The sequence below is a fragment of the Brassica rapa genome, chromosome A04 (assembly GCF_000309985.2).
Source record: "Brassica rapa cultivar Chiifu-401-42 chromosome A04, CAAS_Brap_v3.01, whole genome shotgun sequence".
Classification (NCBI taxonomy): Eukaryota; Viridiplantae; Streptophyta; class Magnoliopsida; order Brassicales; family Brassicaceae; genus Brassica; species Brassica rapa.
In genome coordinates, this window is record NC_024798.2 from 10,743,234 (window position 1) to 10,757,697 (window position 14,464).

The window sequence follows — 14,464 nt, forward strand, 5'->3', positions numbered from 1 at the left end:
ATATTCATATAAAATTGACACAGATATCAATGCATGGCTATATTCTTAATAAATGGAGTTGTTATGAATATTAAGGAAAATGACCCTAATAATATCTGATACAAGGTGGTAATTATTGTAATCAATAAAATTAGAATTATTGTTATCGATTAGTTTTCAGCATGATGTTGTCTTGTAGTATTTTTGCATGTCTCGTATATGTAAGATACATAAATATATTATTTATCACAATTATATAGTAATAATTCTTTTATATTACTAATAAATGATTACTTGTGTAAATAAATATGTATTTTAAAATCCCCAGATTATATCAAAGTGTTGATATGGATTTAGATATGCTTGATTTAGTTAAATCAGTTTTGAATAAAAAAAGCTTTGATAATTTTAATTCTTAATTTGATTAGAATTAAAATTAAGATTATCTAAGAATAATTCATAATTTATTTAGATTAAAATTAATTTAATTATTTTAATTCAATTAAAATGCATATAAGATATGCATTAGTTATTTTTTTTATATCCCTCAGACTATATTTGTGAAGTGATTTTGCCACATGTTCTTTCTACAATCAATTTCACAAAACAAATATGACATGGCTACTGAAATTGATGACATGTATTATAGCTTAATATGACATGGATAATTGCATTTAATGTCAATTTATATTTTTGGAAATTTTTTTAGAATATGGAAATAACTCATAAATCACCATTAAACTAAATATATTCAAATATGGAATTATAAATTTCGAAATATAATTTAATTATATATTTTTAAATTATAAAATTTTATTACTAAAATTTTCAAAAATGTATACAATTTTTTAGAAAATTATAAAAATTTAATCGTAAAATCATTATTTTCTAATATATCTACAAATTTTATAAATATTATTTAGTTTTAATTTTTGGTAATTATGCAAATTTTACAAATTTATTTAATATATTTAATTAAAATAAATAGATAGCAAATCTATCTAAGATTATAATTTCAAATATATACATGCATATTCTTAAAATACAAAGCTCCATTTCAAACACTAACTTAAATTATGGTTTTTTTATTTCACATTAAGTTTTAAAATATAATATATGTGATTATTTATATGATTATACATATAAAATACTATCAATTCTATGATTATTCATATGATGGTACATATAAAATACGATTAATTATACGATGACACAATAGTGACATAAATGGCTGAAACAGTCGAAGATAGAATGGTGGAGTTCTGGCACATAACACCTTTTTAATAGAATAATGACATTGTGCAAAAAAAATAATCAAAATTGTCTTTTTGTAGGTACAAATGTAGTTTGGGATGCACGGAAGCACCATCAGTTGACAATGGTGTTGGTCTGATGAAATAAATAGAGAACCGAGTTGGTATTTTATAATAAACTGGCGGTTGGTAAGAGTGAATATAGAACAATCTTTAGTTGAAATTGGTGTTGGTCTGATCAAATAAAGTGAGAACCGAATGGGTATGTTTTAATAAATTGGCGGTTAGTAAGAGTTTGAACATAGAACAATAGACATATTTTAAAAATCATGTCGGACGAAATAGTTAGACCAGTGGCATTTTATGTAAATTTTCTAGTAATGAAAGGAAATTTAAATAATTGGGCTGAGAAGGACAATTAGTTTGATACGTCAGCAAAATTACACTGTTGTAATTAAAGTAGAAAACAAAAATTACTCCATAGTAATGTTTCTCTATTAATAAGTAAGAGATTTATAAGGTCATAATGCATGTGACTTGACTTACTATAATTAAACCGTACCATTCTCTGTTGTATTAATCATTTAACCTTACCGTGTGGTCTGTATATGTGTATGAAAGATATATACATGACCAGTAGCGGCCCTGGTAGGAAACAGAGGAAGCATAAGCTTCCAGCCGTTTTTAAAATACATAACTTATCGGCCTTTATTTTTTTAAAAGTTTCATTAGTTCAACCGAGAAAACATGCAGAGTAAGTAAGTGGCTGTCATGGTTTCAATTCTTTGAAACTGCAAATGTTTTCCTTGTTTTTATAATTTATTTCGGCCCAAATTTTTTTTTAAGCTTCCGGCCCAATGTTTTTTCAGAAGTTTCAGGGCCGGGCCTCATGACAACCATTGCATCACTATGAATTCACAGACAAATAATTGGTGTATATTATTAGTCACTAGGTCAGTTGGATTTGGTGATGTGTTTTGCTAAAAAATTGTGGGTACAAAGTTAATGATAGGTTTACAAGTTTGATTTTCTTCGATTTTAATGTGATGTTTGGGGAATTTTCTAAAGAAGTCAACATTTTTAAGAGGAAATAAAGTGGGTTGCATAATTTGAGAGGGAATAATAACAAACTATAAAATCAACATATTTAGTCACAGCATTTCTTATAAAGAACCCATTATTAAGGCTTACTATTTGACAGTGCATGTATTTACTATGATAATACATTTGTTTTACTATGTAATAAAATTTAGACGAGAAAAGACTGTCTTAGCCTGAGGTGAAGAGCTGATTACCCAGCACTAACGGGCGTCCAGTCGGCTATATCGAACGGCGTGCAAGTTTCTTTGTTTGGCAGGTTTGATGATGAGGAACCAATCACAAAACGATTTCGAATGACGAAAGAACCAGGACGTTCAGGCTGATTCATCTCTGTTTTATCGCTTGTGAGCATCAACATAACAGACGACATCAGCGGTCTATTATCTTTACTTTCTTGAACACACAGGAGACCAATATGGATGCATCTTAGAACCTCACTTGGTCGAAATGTTGATGAGGAATCAACGATAACAGGATCTACAATATCGAGCCCTTTTCCTTCCAACCAGAGCTTCCATATCTGTTCAAAAAAAAAAACCCAAAGCATTTTGATCAATCAGAAAAAAAGAAAAGAACAATAGAACTTGATTTGTCAGACTCACATAGAAAAGAAGGCTTTCTTCGTTGTAGTATAAGAATTCGTTGTTTCTCTTTCCAGCGATTATCTCGAGAAGCAAGACTCCAAAACTGAAAACGTCTGATTTGACAGAGCATATCCTATCTATCGCGTATTCGGGAGGCATATAGCCGCTGAGTAACCAAACAGTAAACACACTTGTGAGACTTAAAAAGCAGAATGATATTCTATATTTCTATATATTCCAAAATGTTGGCGGTGGTGCTTACAAAGTTCCGACCATATTCGTTGTACTAGTAGCTTCTGTCTCATCCCTTGCAAATAGCTTAGCCATCCCGAAGTCGGAGATTTTTGGTACCATATCTTTGTCAAGCAAGATGTTGCTCGGTTTCAGGTCCCTGTGGAGGATCCGATACCGAGAATCTTGATGAAGATATAAAAGTCCCCGAGCAATACCATTAGTTATATCCCATCGCTTCTCCCAATCAATCTTATAGCTTTTGGTTTTGTCTACAAAATCAAATCCAAATTAATTTTAATTTTAGTTCCAAATAATAAGCATTCAACTTTAGTATACACTTAGTTTGTAGAAAAAGAAAAAAAGAAAGTACCGAAAATATACGTATCGAGACTGGAATTCTCCATTAGTTCAAAGAGTAGAATCATCTCCTCTCCCTCAAAGCAGTATCCGAGTAGCTGGACGAGGTTGACATGTTGAACGCTGGCGATCAAATTCACCTCGTTGGTGAAACCTTCGATCCCATGAGCTGATCTCACCAACAGCCTTTTAGCTGCGATTGCTTGCCCGTCTGGTAAAATCCCCTGTTTCCAGTTACCACGTACGTGTTATATATAAGTTTCAGGGAGTTTAGCTTAGCCCAGTAATATATTTTCTATATACGTTTATACCTTGTAAACAATACCGTAACCACCTTTTCCTATCTTGTTGCAATCAGAAAAGTTTTCTGTGGCCTTGACAACCTTTACTAGCTCCATCGGTACACATTGTAAATTCCCTATATATGTATTAATTATGATCATTTAAAACCTTTTTATCTATTCAGACAGAAGATAAAAATAAAATTAAGAAAGATAATCTCAGGAATACCAATAGGTGGTGCAACGGTTCTTGTTGGAATCCTCTTCTTTCTTTTCCAGAAACAGAACAATATGAAAATGACACCCAGAAGAAACACAATGCAGATTCCAATAATCAACATTATGCTTTTTGCACTCATTTTTCTTGTATTTTTGTTTGAATTTGTCACCGCTAAAGAAACAAGTAAAAGAATCCAAGTTAAAATTAATGATAGATTATAAAATGAAAACATATCTACATTCTATCTTTCTTTTTAGCATAACTTACATATATCAGTGGCAGCCAATCTAACAAATAGATCTTGACCGGCAATCATGCTCTTCCGAAGATCGAGGATTTCTCCCACCCAAATCACACAGCTATTTTGCATATCCGGGTTAGCAAATGCAGTACAATTGCAATTCCTATTGCACTTTTCTTTGCATTCCTTCAACCCAATAGTCATGTCCACAATAGACTTTGTAATATCCGGCAACTTCATTTTCCTAAGCTTCTCAAACCCATCTCCAGAGCAATTCAACTTAGTCTTCCTCATACACCCACCTGTCCAGTCTTGAAAACCCCATGCTTCTTGGTCTCTCGGCTTAAATCCATGAATGCAACCACAGATTCGTGATCTGCTTGTATCACATATACCATTAGGTCCACATTTGTTGTATAACCCGCATGCATCATGCGGTAAAATACGATCTACGCGTTTCCACAATTGTTGTGGTTTTGGAACCCAAGTTGACCGCTTCAACACGCCGTTGTAGGACAATCTCAATATGGAAAAGAAGGTTTTATTAGTGACAGTGAAGAAATATGTGGCCTCTTCTCTGGTTACGGTAATGTTGTACGTCACGTAGGTGAAATTTCCACTCTCATTTTTAATCTTCCAGGGTTCACTCCGGAATGTTGGCAGACCCTTCTTCCGAGTGACACTCTGCACGAGCTCATGACGTTCCACTCCATAGGTGAATTCTCCTGATGACGGATCATCCGAGCTTCTCCAAGATTCCAAGACCCTATTTATATTCGATTTGGCATCAAACCCTAGTTTCATATTGGACACTAAAGCATCCGTCGGAAAATCGAAACTCTGCCACAAACACCCAGTTGATGAGTCGTTGTTGAAGTACCTTAACACGAAGTTCCCACTGTCAAGAAGCTCTCCAGTCACTAGTGATTTCATGAGATTTGTGCTAGTCCTATTGGTCCACCAGACGCGGGTACCGTGTTGATCAAGGAGTACCAGGTTGGTATCCAAGATTTTGAGGGTTCCTACGGGCTTCGACATTGGGTTGTCTCTATTCGCAACCCATACGACTTCCTGAGGAAACCTGTGGTGCCATATGCCGAGATACCAGCGGTCAGCTACTCCGGAAGTTGTCGACGGTTTAAAGAAACCAAACACAAAGACTTTTTCTGGGGACAAGATGTTTCTTCGAGTAGATATCTTAAACGGCTCTGTCGATACAATTTTCGAATCATATTTTGAGGAAAGATGGAGAACTAAGATGAAGAAAAAACGTACCTTCATCTCTCTTTTTCTTTTTTTGTTTACTTTTGTGTTGTTTAGTCATTGACGGTATATATATTTTTGTTCTACACTAAGTTCAGTTGACCATATACGCTTTGAATTTTCACAATATTGCTTTGACTTTTACAATCTGTCTATTAATTTGAACACAAATGATAGCAAAACTACATGTGCAATTAATTTAACTATTCAGGAAAAAGCATAGCATATGAAGTCCTTGACTAATCGAACAAACTCCACATCGATGATATCAAAACATGATCCTCTATTTTAGGTCATGCAAACCTATGTTTGCCGGGAGACGCGGATGCTCCTTAGTGTTTGGCCATCCCGAGAAAATTCACTGCTTTCTAAAACTTCTTAAGGAGAACCATTTTTATTAAAATATCAGTAAAATTTAGTGTTTTGTTTATGGCGTTAAAAATATTTTTTAAAAAAAAAACTTTAGCAATTACTGTTATTTTTAATTATTTTTGTCCAAGTATTTTAGGGTTTAGGATCAAGGGTTTAGTATTTTCAAGATTTAGTGTCTAGTGTTTTAATTTAGGGTTTAGGTTTTATCCAAAGTTTAGGATATTTCAAGGGTTTAGAGTTTAGTATTTTGCTGACGGCGATAAAAATATTTTTAAAAAATTCTTTTTTTACAACTACTACTATTTTTATTTATTTTACCTTTTTATATTAAAAATATAATATACCTACAATATTTTTTTAAAGATATTGAATATGAAATAACAAAATACTATTAATTGATGAATCTAGAGGTTCACCCTAGAGAGTGAACCCAAAAATAACTCTAGATAATATGCCAAATTGTCGACTAGGATCTTTTGCTTTCAATAAACCTTCTTCTTTTGAAAATCCAAAGAAAATTAAAAATGTATTAAACTTTAAGGAAAAAAAAATAAAACCTACAAACAAAATTAATTTCCAAGTAAAAGAAAAACCATAAATGTGAAAAATGTGAAGTCTTTGATTTCCTATTTTCTCTCCTGGCTAGTGTTTCACAGACATTTTTGTGGAAGGCCCTGTAATTTTCTTTCTAAAAAAAGATTGAAAATGCTTTATATTGAAGAATCAGATGATTTTTTAAATTCACAAATTACTAAATCTAAATCAAAAAGAAGAGATCAATCAGAAAAGAAAAAATATACAAATGGCCAGCAGCGTAAACAGTGTTGTGTTCGTTGTTTTTTTGATGATCTTATTGATTTCTACAGGTAAACAATCATTTCAAATAGGTCTAAAAAAAAAACAATCATTCCAAATAAGCAAAATTATGGTGTCTCCGTTAGATTATTTTATATGTACTTGTTTATATAATATATTCAAAATTGTAGCATCTAAAGTTAAGATGGCATATTAGTGCTAAAAGGTAAAAAACTAAATGATATATAGGGATAATTTTTATTTTTATTTTACATCTATATTTACGTACTTTGCAAACATATTTCTGTAAATGTTTGCAAACATATATCATCAGGGAATTAAGGTGTTTTATTTTTCTAGTATGTTAATTTTGTAACAATTTTTAAATATCACATGCACAAATCTAACAACTGCTATGTAATTTCTTATACAATTATTTTTTTTGTTTTTGATCTAAACGTAATCCGCACAACTTTATTATATATTTAATCAATATGATTTACATATTTCTCACTTTCCAGAAATACAAAATGGACATGCTCAAAGGCGGGATATATATTGTGAGAAAGTACGAAGCAAGAGGGCTCCACCTGACACTTGTAATAAAAAAGATGCTGATGCATTGTGCAAAAACACTTGTTGGACGAAAGAAACTTATATTGAAGGAAAATGTCTACTACTTCCAAAGACTACAAAAAAAGCTTGCTACTGCTGGCAATTCAATTGTTAATAAAAACCCTAATTTGATTATGGTATAAAACTAATTCGCTTGTGTTCAAAATAATAATATGAGAAATTTTGTCCTATATTCATAGTAGGACTTAAATTGATTGTATACCTATAATAAATAAAGTGCTATAATGTTTGTGTAATAATTGATGTATTATCCTTGACATGAACACATTTATTTTTACGTGTGAACAATTTTTTTTTCTTTTTACAATTATGATTTCTCCATCAATTTTTAATTGGTTTCAGTTCCTATTAAAACAATTATGATTTCTCCATCTATAGGTTTAAAACTTTCAAAACAAACATATATTTTATAAATTTTATACTCCCTCTGTTTCAAAATACATGAAGTTTTAATATTGTGCATAACTATTAAAAAAATTGTTTTTTATCTTAAAAATATCATTAAAATATAAATTAAAAGTTATTCAAAGAAAACATACTACAAAATATCATTGGTTACACAGTTTTTGATAAAGTGAAAAAGTGCATTGATATATGAAAACATCATCTATATTGAAACATAAAAAACTCACTAAAACATCATCTATTTTGAAACGGAGGGAGTACAATTTTTCATAAACGTGATTTTAAATCTATACTATTTTATCTCGTTCTCTCTCTCTCTCTCACTCTCTCTCTCTCTCTCTCTCTTCTACCATCCCCGCCGCTTCCTCTTTCTCCTTTGCGTGGGGAAAGAGAACGTTATCCATATTCATATAAAATTGACACAGATATCAATGCATGGCTATATTCTTAATAAATGGAGTTGTTATGAATATTAAGGAAAATGACCCTAATAATATCTGATACAAGGTGGTAATTATTGTAATCAATAAAATTAGAATTATTGTTATCGATTAGTTTTCAGCATGATGTTGTCTTGTAGTATTTTTGCATGTCTCGTATATGTAAGATACATAAATATATTATTTATCACAATTATATAGTAATAATTCTTTTATATTACTAATAAATGATTACTTGTGTAAATAAATATGTATTTTAAAATCCCCAGATTATATCAAAGTGTTGATATGGATTTAGATATGCTTGATTTAGTTAAATCAGTTTTGAATAAAAAAAGCTTTGATAATTTTAATTCTTAATTTGATTAGAATTAAAATTAAGATTATCTAAGAATAATTCATAATTTATTTAGATTAAAATTAATTTAATTATTTTAATTCAATTAAAATGCATATAAGATATGCATTAGTTATTTTTTTTATATCCCTCAGACTATATTTGTGAAGTGATTTTGCCACATGTTCTTTCTACAATCAATTTCACAAAACAAATATGACATGGCTACTGAAATTGATGACATGTATTATAGCTTAATATGACATGGATAATTGCATTTAATGTCAATTTATATTTTTGGAAATTTTTTTAGAATATGGAAATAACTCATAAATCACCATTAAACTAAATATATTCAAATATGGAATTATAAATTTCGAAATATAATTTAATTATATATTTTTAAATTATAAAATTTTATTACTAAAATTTTCAAAAATGTATACAATTTTTTTAGAAAATTATAAAAATTTAATCGTAAAATCATTATTTTCTAATATATCTACAAATTTTATAAATATTATTTAGTTTTAATTTTTGGTAATTATGCAAATTTTACAAATTTATTTAATATATTTAATTAAAATAAATAGATAGCAAATCTATCTAAGATTATAATTTCAAATATATACATGCATATTCTTAAAATACAAAGCTCCATTTCAAACACTAACTTAAATTATGGTTTTTTTATTTCACATTAAGTTTTAAAATATAATATATGTGATTATTTATATGATTATACATATAAAATACTATCAATTCTATGATTATTCATATGATGGTACATATAAAATACGATTAATTATACGATGACACAATAGTGACATAAATGGCTGAAACAGTCGAAGATAGAATGGTGGAGTTCTGGCACATAACACCTTTTTAATAGAATAATGACATTGTGCAAAAAAAATAATCAAAATTGTCTTTTTGTAGGTACAAATGTAGTTTGGGATGCACGGAAGCACCATCAGTTGACAATGGTGTTGGTCTGATGAAATAAATAGAGAACCGAGTTGGTATTTTATAATAAACTGGCGGTTGGTAAGAGTGAATATAGAACAATCTTTAGTTGAAATTGGTGTTGGTCTGATCAAATAAAGTGAGAACCGAATGGGTATGTTTTAATAAATTGGCGGTTAGTAAGAGTTTGAACATAGAACAATAGACATATTTTAAAAATCATGTCGGACGAAATAGTTAGACCAGTGGCATTTTATGTAAATTTTCTAGTAATGAAAGGAAATTTAAATAATTGGGCTGAGAAGGACAATTAGTTTGATACGTCAGCAAAATTACACTGTTGTAATTAAAGTAGAAAACAAAAATTACTCCATAGTAATGTTTCTCTATTAATAAGTAAGAGATTTATAAGGTCATAATGCATGTGACTTGACTTACTATAATTAAACCGTACCATTCTCTGTTGTATTAATCATTTAACCTTACCGTGTGGTCTGTATATGTGTATGAAAGATATATACATGACCAGTAGCGGCCCTGGTAGGAAACAGAGGAAGCATAAGCTTCCAGCCGTTTTTAAAATACATAATTTATCGGCCTTTATTTTTTTAAAAGTTTCATTAGTTCAACCGAGAAAACATGCAGAGTAAGTAAGTGGCTGTCATGGTTTCAATTCTTTGAAACTGCAAATGTTTTCCTTGTTTTTATAATTTATTTCGGCCCAAATTTTTTTTTAAGCTTCCGGCCCAATGTTTTTTCAGAAGTTTCAGGGCCGGGCCTCATGACAACCATTGCATCACTATGAATTCACAGACAAATAATTGGTGTATATTATTAGTCACTAGGTCAGTTGGATTTGGTGATGTGTTTTGCTAAAAAATTGTGGGTACAAAGTTAATGATAGGTTTACAAGTTTGATTTTCTTCGATTTTAATGTGATGTTTGGGGAATTTTCTAAAGAAGTCAACATTTTTAAGAGGAAATAAAGTGGGTTGCATAATTTGAGAGGGAATAATAACAAACTATAAAATCAACATATTTAGTCACAGCATTTCTTATAAAGAACCCATTATTAAGGCTTACTATTTGACAGTGCATGTATTTACTATGATAATACATTTGTTTTACTATGTAATAAAATTTAGACGAGAAAAGACTGTCTTAGCCTGAGGTGAAGAGCTGATTACCCAGCACTAACGGGCGTCCAGTCGGCTATATCGAACGGCGTGCAAGTTTCTTTGTTTGGCAGGTTTGATGATGAGGAACCAATCACAAAACGATTTCGAATGACGAAAGAACCAGGACGTTCAGGCTGATTCATCTCTGTTTTATCGCTTGTGAGCATCAACATAACAGACGACATCAGCGGTCTATTATCTTTACTTTCTTGAACACACAGGAGACCAATATGGATGCATCTTAGAACCTCACTTGGTCGAAATGTTGATGAGGAATCAACGATAACAGGATCTACAATATCGAGCCCTTTTCCTTCCAACCAGAGCTTCCATATCTGTTCAAAAAAAAAAACCCAAAGCATTTTGATCAATCAGAAAAAAAGAAAAGAACAATAGAACTTGATTTGTCAGACTCACATAGAAAAGAAGGCTTTCTTCGTTGTAGTATAAGAATTCGTTGTTTCTCTTTCCAGCGATTATCTCGAGAAGCAAGACTCCAAAACTGAAAACGTCTGATTTGACAGAGCATATCCTATCTATCGCGTATTCGGGAGGCATATAGCCGCTGAGTAACCAAACAGTAAACACACTTGTGAGACTTAAAAAGCAGAATGATATTCTATATTTCTATATATTCCAAAATGTTGGCGGTGGTGCTTACAAAGTTCCGACCATATTCGTTGTACTAGTAGCTTCTGTCTCATCCCTTGCAAATAGCTTAGCCATCCCGAAGTCGGAGATTTTTGGTACCATATCTTTGTCAAGCAAGATGTTGCTCGGTTTCAGGTCCCTGTGGAGGATCCGATACCGAGAATCTTGATGAAGATATAAAAGTCCCCGAGCAATACCATTAGTTATATCCCATCGCTTCTCCCAATCAATCTTATAGCTTTTGGTTTTGTCTACAAAATCAAATCCAAATTAATTTTAATTTTAGTTCCAAATAATAAGCATTCAACTTTAGTATACACTTAGTTTGTAGAAAAAGAAAAAAAGAAAGTACCGAAAATATACGTATCGAGACTGGAATTCTCCATTAGTTCAAAGAGTAGAATCATCTCCTCTCCCTCAAAGCAGTATCCGAGTAGCTGGACGAGGTTGACATGTTGAACGCTGGCGATCAAATTCACCTCGTTGGTGAAACCTTCGATCCCATGAGCTGATCTCACCAACAGCCTTTTAGCTGCGATTGCTTGCCCGTCTGGTAAAATCCCCTGTTTCCAGTTACCACGTACGTGTTATATATAAGTTTCAGGGAGTTTAGCTTAGCCCAGTAATATATTTTCTATATACGTTTATACCTTGTAAACAATACCGTAACCACCTTTTCCTATCTTGTTGCAATCAGAAAAGTTTTCTGTGGCCTTGACAACCTTTACTAGCTCCATCGGTACACATTGTAAATTCCCTATATATGTATTAATTATGATCATTTAAAACCTTTTTATCTATTCAGACAGAAGATAAAAATAAAATTAAGAAAGATAATCTCAGGAATACCAATAGGTGGTGCAACGGTTCTTGTTGGAATCCTCTTCTTTCTTTTCCAGAAACAGAACAATATGAAAATGACACCCAGAAGAAACACAATGCAGATTCCAATAATCAACATTATGCTTTTTGCACTCATTTTTCTTGTATTTTTGTTTGAATTTGTCACCGCTAAAGAAACAAGTAAAAGAATCCAAGTTAAAATTAATGATAGATTATAAAATGAAAACATATCTACATTCTATCTTTCTTTTTAGCATAACTTACATATATCAGTGGCAGCCAATCTAACAAATAGATCTTGACCGGCAATCATGCTCTTCCGAAGATCGAGGATTTCTCCCACCCAAATCACACAGCTATTTTGCATATCCGGGTTAGCAAATGCAGTACAATTGCAATTCCTATTGCACTTTTCTTTGCATTCCTTCAACCCAATAGTCATGTCCACAATAGACTTTGTAATATCCGGCAACTTCATTTTCCTAAGCTTCTCAAACCCATCTCCAGAGCAATTCAACTTAGTCTTCCTCATACACCCACCTGTCCAGTCTTGAAAACCCCATGCTTCTTGGTCTCTCGGCTTAAATCCATGAATGCAACCACAGATTCGTGATCTGCTTGTATCACATATACCATTAGGTCCACATTTGTTGTATAACCCGCATGCATCATGCGGTAAAATACGATCTACGCGTTTCCACAATTGTTGTGGTTTTGGAACCCAAGTTGACCGCTTCAACACGCCGTTGTAGGACAATCTCAATATGGAAAAGAAGGTTTTATTAGTGACAGTGAAGAAATATGTGGCCTCTTCTCTGGTTACGGTAATGTTGTACGTCACGTAGGTGAAATTTCCACTCTCATTTTTAATCTTCCAGGGTTCACTCCGGAATGTTGGCAGACCCTTCTTCCGAGTGACACTCTGCACGAGCTCATGACGTTCCACTCCATAGGTGAATTCTCCTGATGACGGATCATCCGAGCTTCTCCAAGATTCCAAGACCCTATTTATATTCGATTTGGCATCAAACCCTAGTTTCATATTGGACACTAAAGCATCCGTCGGAAAATCGAAACTCTGCCACAAACACCCAGTTGATGAGTCGTTGTTGAAGTACCTTAACACGAAGTTCCCACTGTCAAGAAGCTCTCCAGTCACTAGTGATTTCATGAGATTTGTGCTAGTCCTATTGGTCCACCAGACGCGGGTACCGTGTTGATCAAGGAGTACCAGGTTGGTATCCAAGATTTTGAGGGTTCCTACGGGCTTCGACATTGGGTTGTCTCTATTCGCAACCCATACGACTTCCTGAGGAAACCTGTGGTGCCATATGCCGAGATACCAGCGGTCAGCTACTCCGGAAGTTGTCGACGGTTTAAAGAAACCAAACACAAAGACTTTTTCTGGGGACAAGATGTTTCTTCGAGTAGATATCTTAAACGGCTCTGTCGATACAATTTTCGAATCATATTTTGAGGAAAGATGGAGAACTAAGATGAAGAAAAAACGTACCTTCATCTCTCTTTTTCTTTTTTTGTTTACTTTTGTGTTGTTTAGTCATTGACGGTATATATATTTTTGTTCTACACTAAGTTCAGTTGACCATATACGCTTTGAATTTTCACAATATTGCTTTGACTTTTACAATCTGTCTATTAATTTGAACACAAATGATAGCAAAACTACATGTGCAATTAATTTAACTATTCAGGAAAAAGCATAGCATATGAAGTCCTTGACTAATCGAACAAACTCCACATCGATGATATCAAAACATGATCCTCTATTTTAGGTCATGCAAACCTATGTTTGCCGGGAGACGCGGATGCTCCTTAGTGTTTGGCCATCCCGAGAAAATTCACTGCTTTCTAAAACTTCTTAAGGAGAACCATTTTTATTAAAATATCAGTAAAATTTAGTGTTTTGTTTATGGCGTTAAAAATATTTTTAAAAAAAAAACTTTAGCAATTACTGTTATTTTTAATTATTTTTGTCCAAGTATTTTAGGGTTTAGGATCAAGGGTTTAGTATTTTCAAGATTTAGTGTCTAGTGTTTTAATTTAGAGTTTAGGTTTTATCCAAAGTTTAGGATATTTCAAGGGTTTAGAGTTTAGTATTTTGCTGACGGCGATAAAAATATTTTTAAAAAATTCTTTTTTTACAACTACTACTATTTTTATTTATTTTACCTTTTTATATTAAAAATATAATATACCTACAATATTTTTTTAAAGATATTGAATATGAAATAACAAAATACTATTAATTGATGAATCTAGAGGTTCACCCTAGAGAGTGAACCCAAAAATAACTCTAGATAATATGCC

General features: G+C 32.0%; 2 protein-coding genes and 1 long non-coding RNA gene across 3 annotated transcripts; 1 reads left to right on the top strand and 2 right to left on the bottom strand.

Moving 5' to 3' along the window:
- Positions 1 to 2,328: 2,328 nt before the first annotated feature.
- On the bottom strand, positions 2,329 to 6,309 carry LOC117133620 (receptor-like serine/threonine-protein kinase SD1-8). The gene is made up of 7 exons (XM_033290248.1): positions 4,277 to 6,309; positions 4,019 to 4,180; positions 3,820 to 3,926; positions 3,522 to 3,732; positions 3,180 to 3,420; positions 2,936 to 3,083; positions 2,329 to 2,853 (listed from the first exon to the last, which is right to left on the bottom strand). The coding sequence occupies exons 1-7, from the start codon at positions 5,529 to 5,531 to the stop codon at positions 2,524 to 2,526; spliced, it is 2,454 nt and encodes an 817-aa protein (XP_033146139.1). The 5' UTR covers positions 5,532 to 6,309; the 3' UTR covers positions 2,329 to 2,523.
- Positions 6,310 to 6,608: 299 nt separating this feature from the next.
- LOC117133621 lies at positions 6,609 to 7,833 on the top strand. Its single transcript, XR_004457556.1, has 2 exons — positions 6,609 to 6,751; positions 7,202 to 7,833. It is a non-coding gene; the product is annotated as an uncharacterized LOC117133621 (long non-coding RNA).
- Positions 7,834 to 8,301: 468 nt separating this feature from the next.
- On the bottom strand, positions 8,302 to 14,432 carry LOC117133679 (receptor-like serine/threonine-protein kinase SD1-8). The gene is made up of 7 exons (XM_033290466.1): positions 12,401 to 14,432; positions 12,143 to 12,304; positions 11,944 to 12,050; positions 11,646 to 11,856; positions 11,304 to 11,544; positions 11,060 to 11,207; positions 8,302 to 10,977 (listed from the first exon to the last, which is right to left on the bottom strand). The coding sequence occupies exons 1-7, from the start codon at positions 13,653 to 13,655 to the stop codon at positions 10,648 to 10,650; spliced, it is 2,454 nt and encodes an 817-aa protein (XP_033146357.1). The 5' UTR covers positions 13,656 to 14,432; the 3' UTR covers positions 8,302 to 10,647.
- Positions 14,433 to 14,464: the final 32 nt, after the last annotated feature.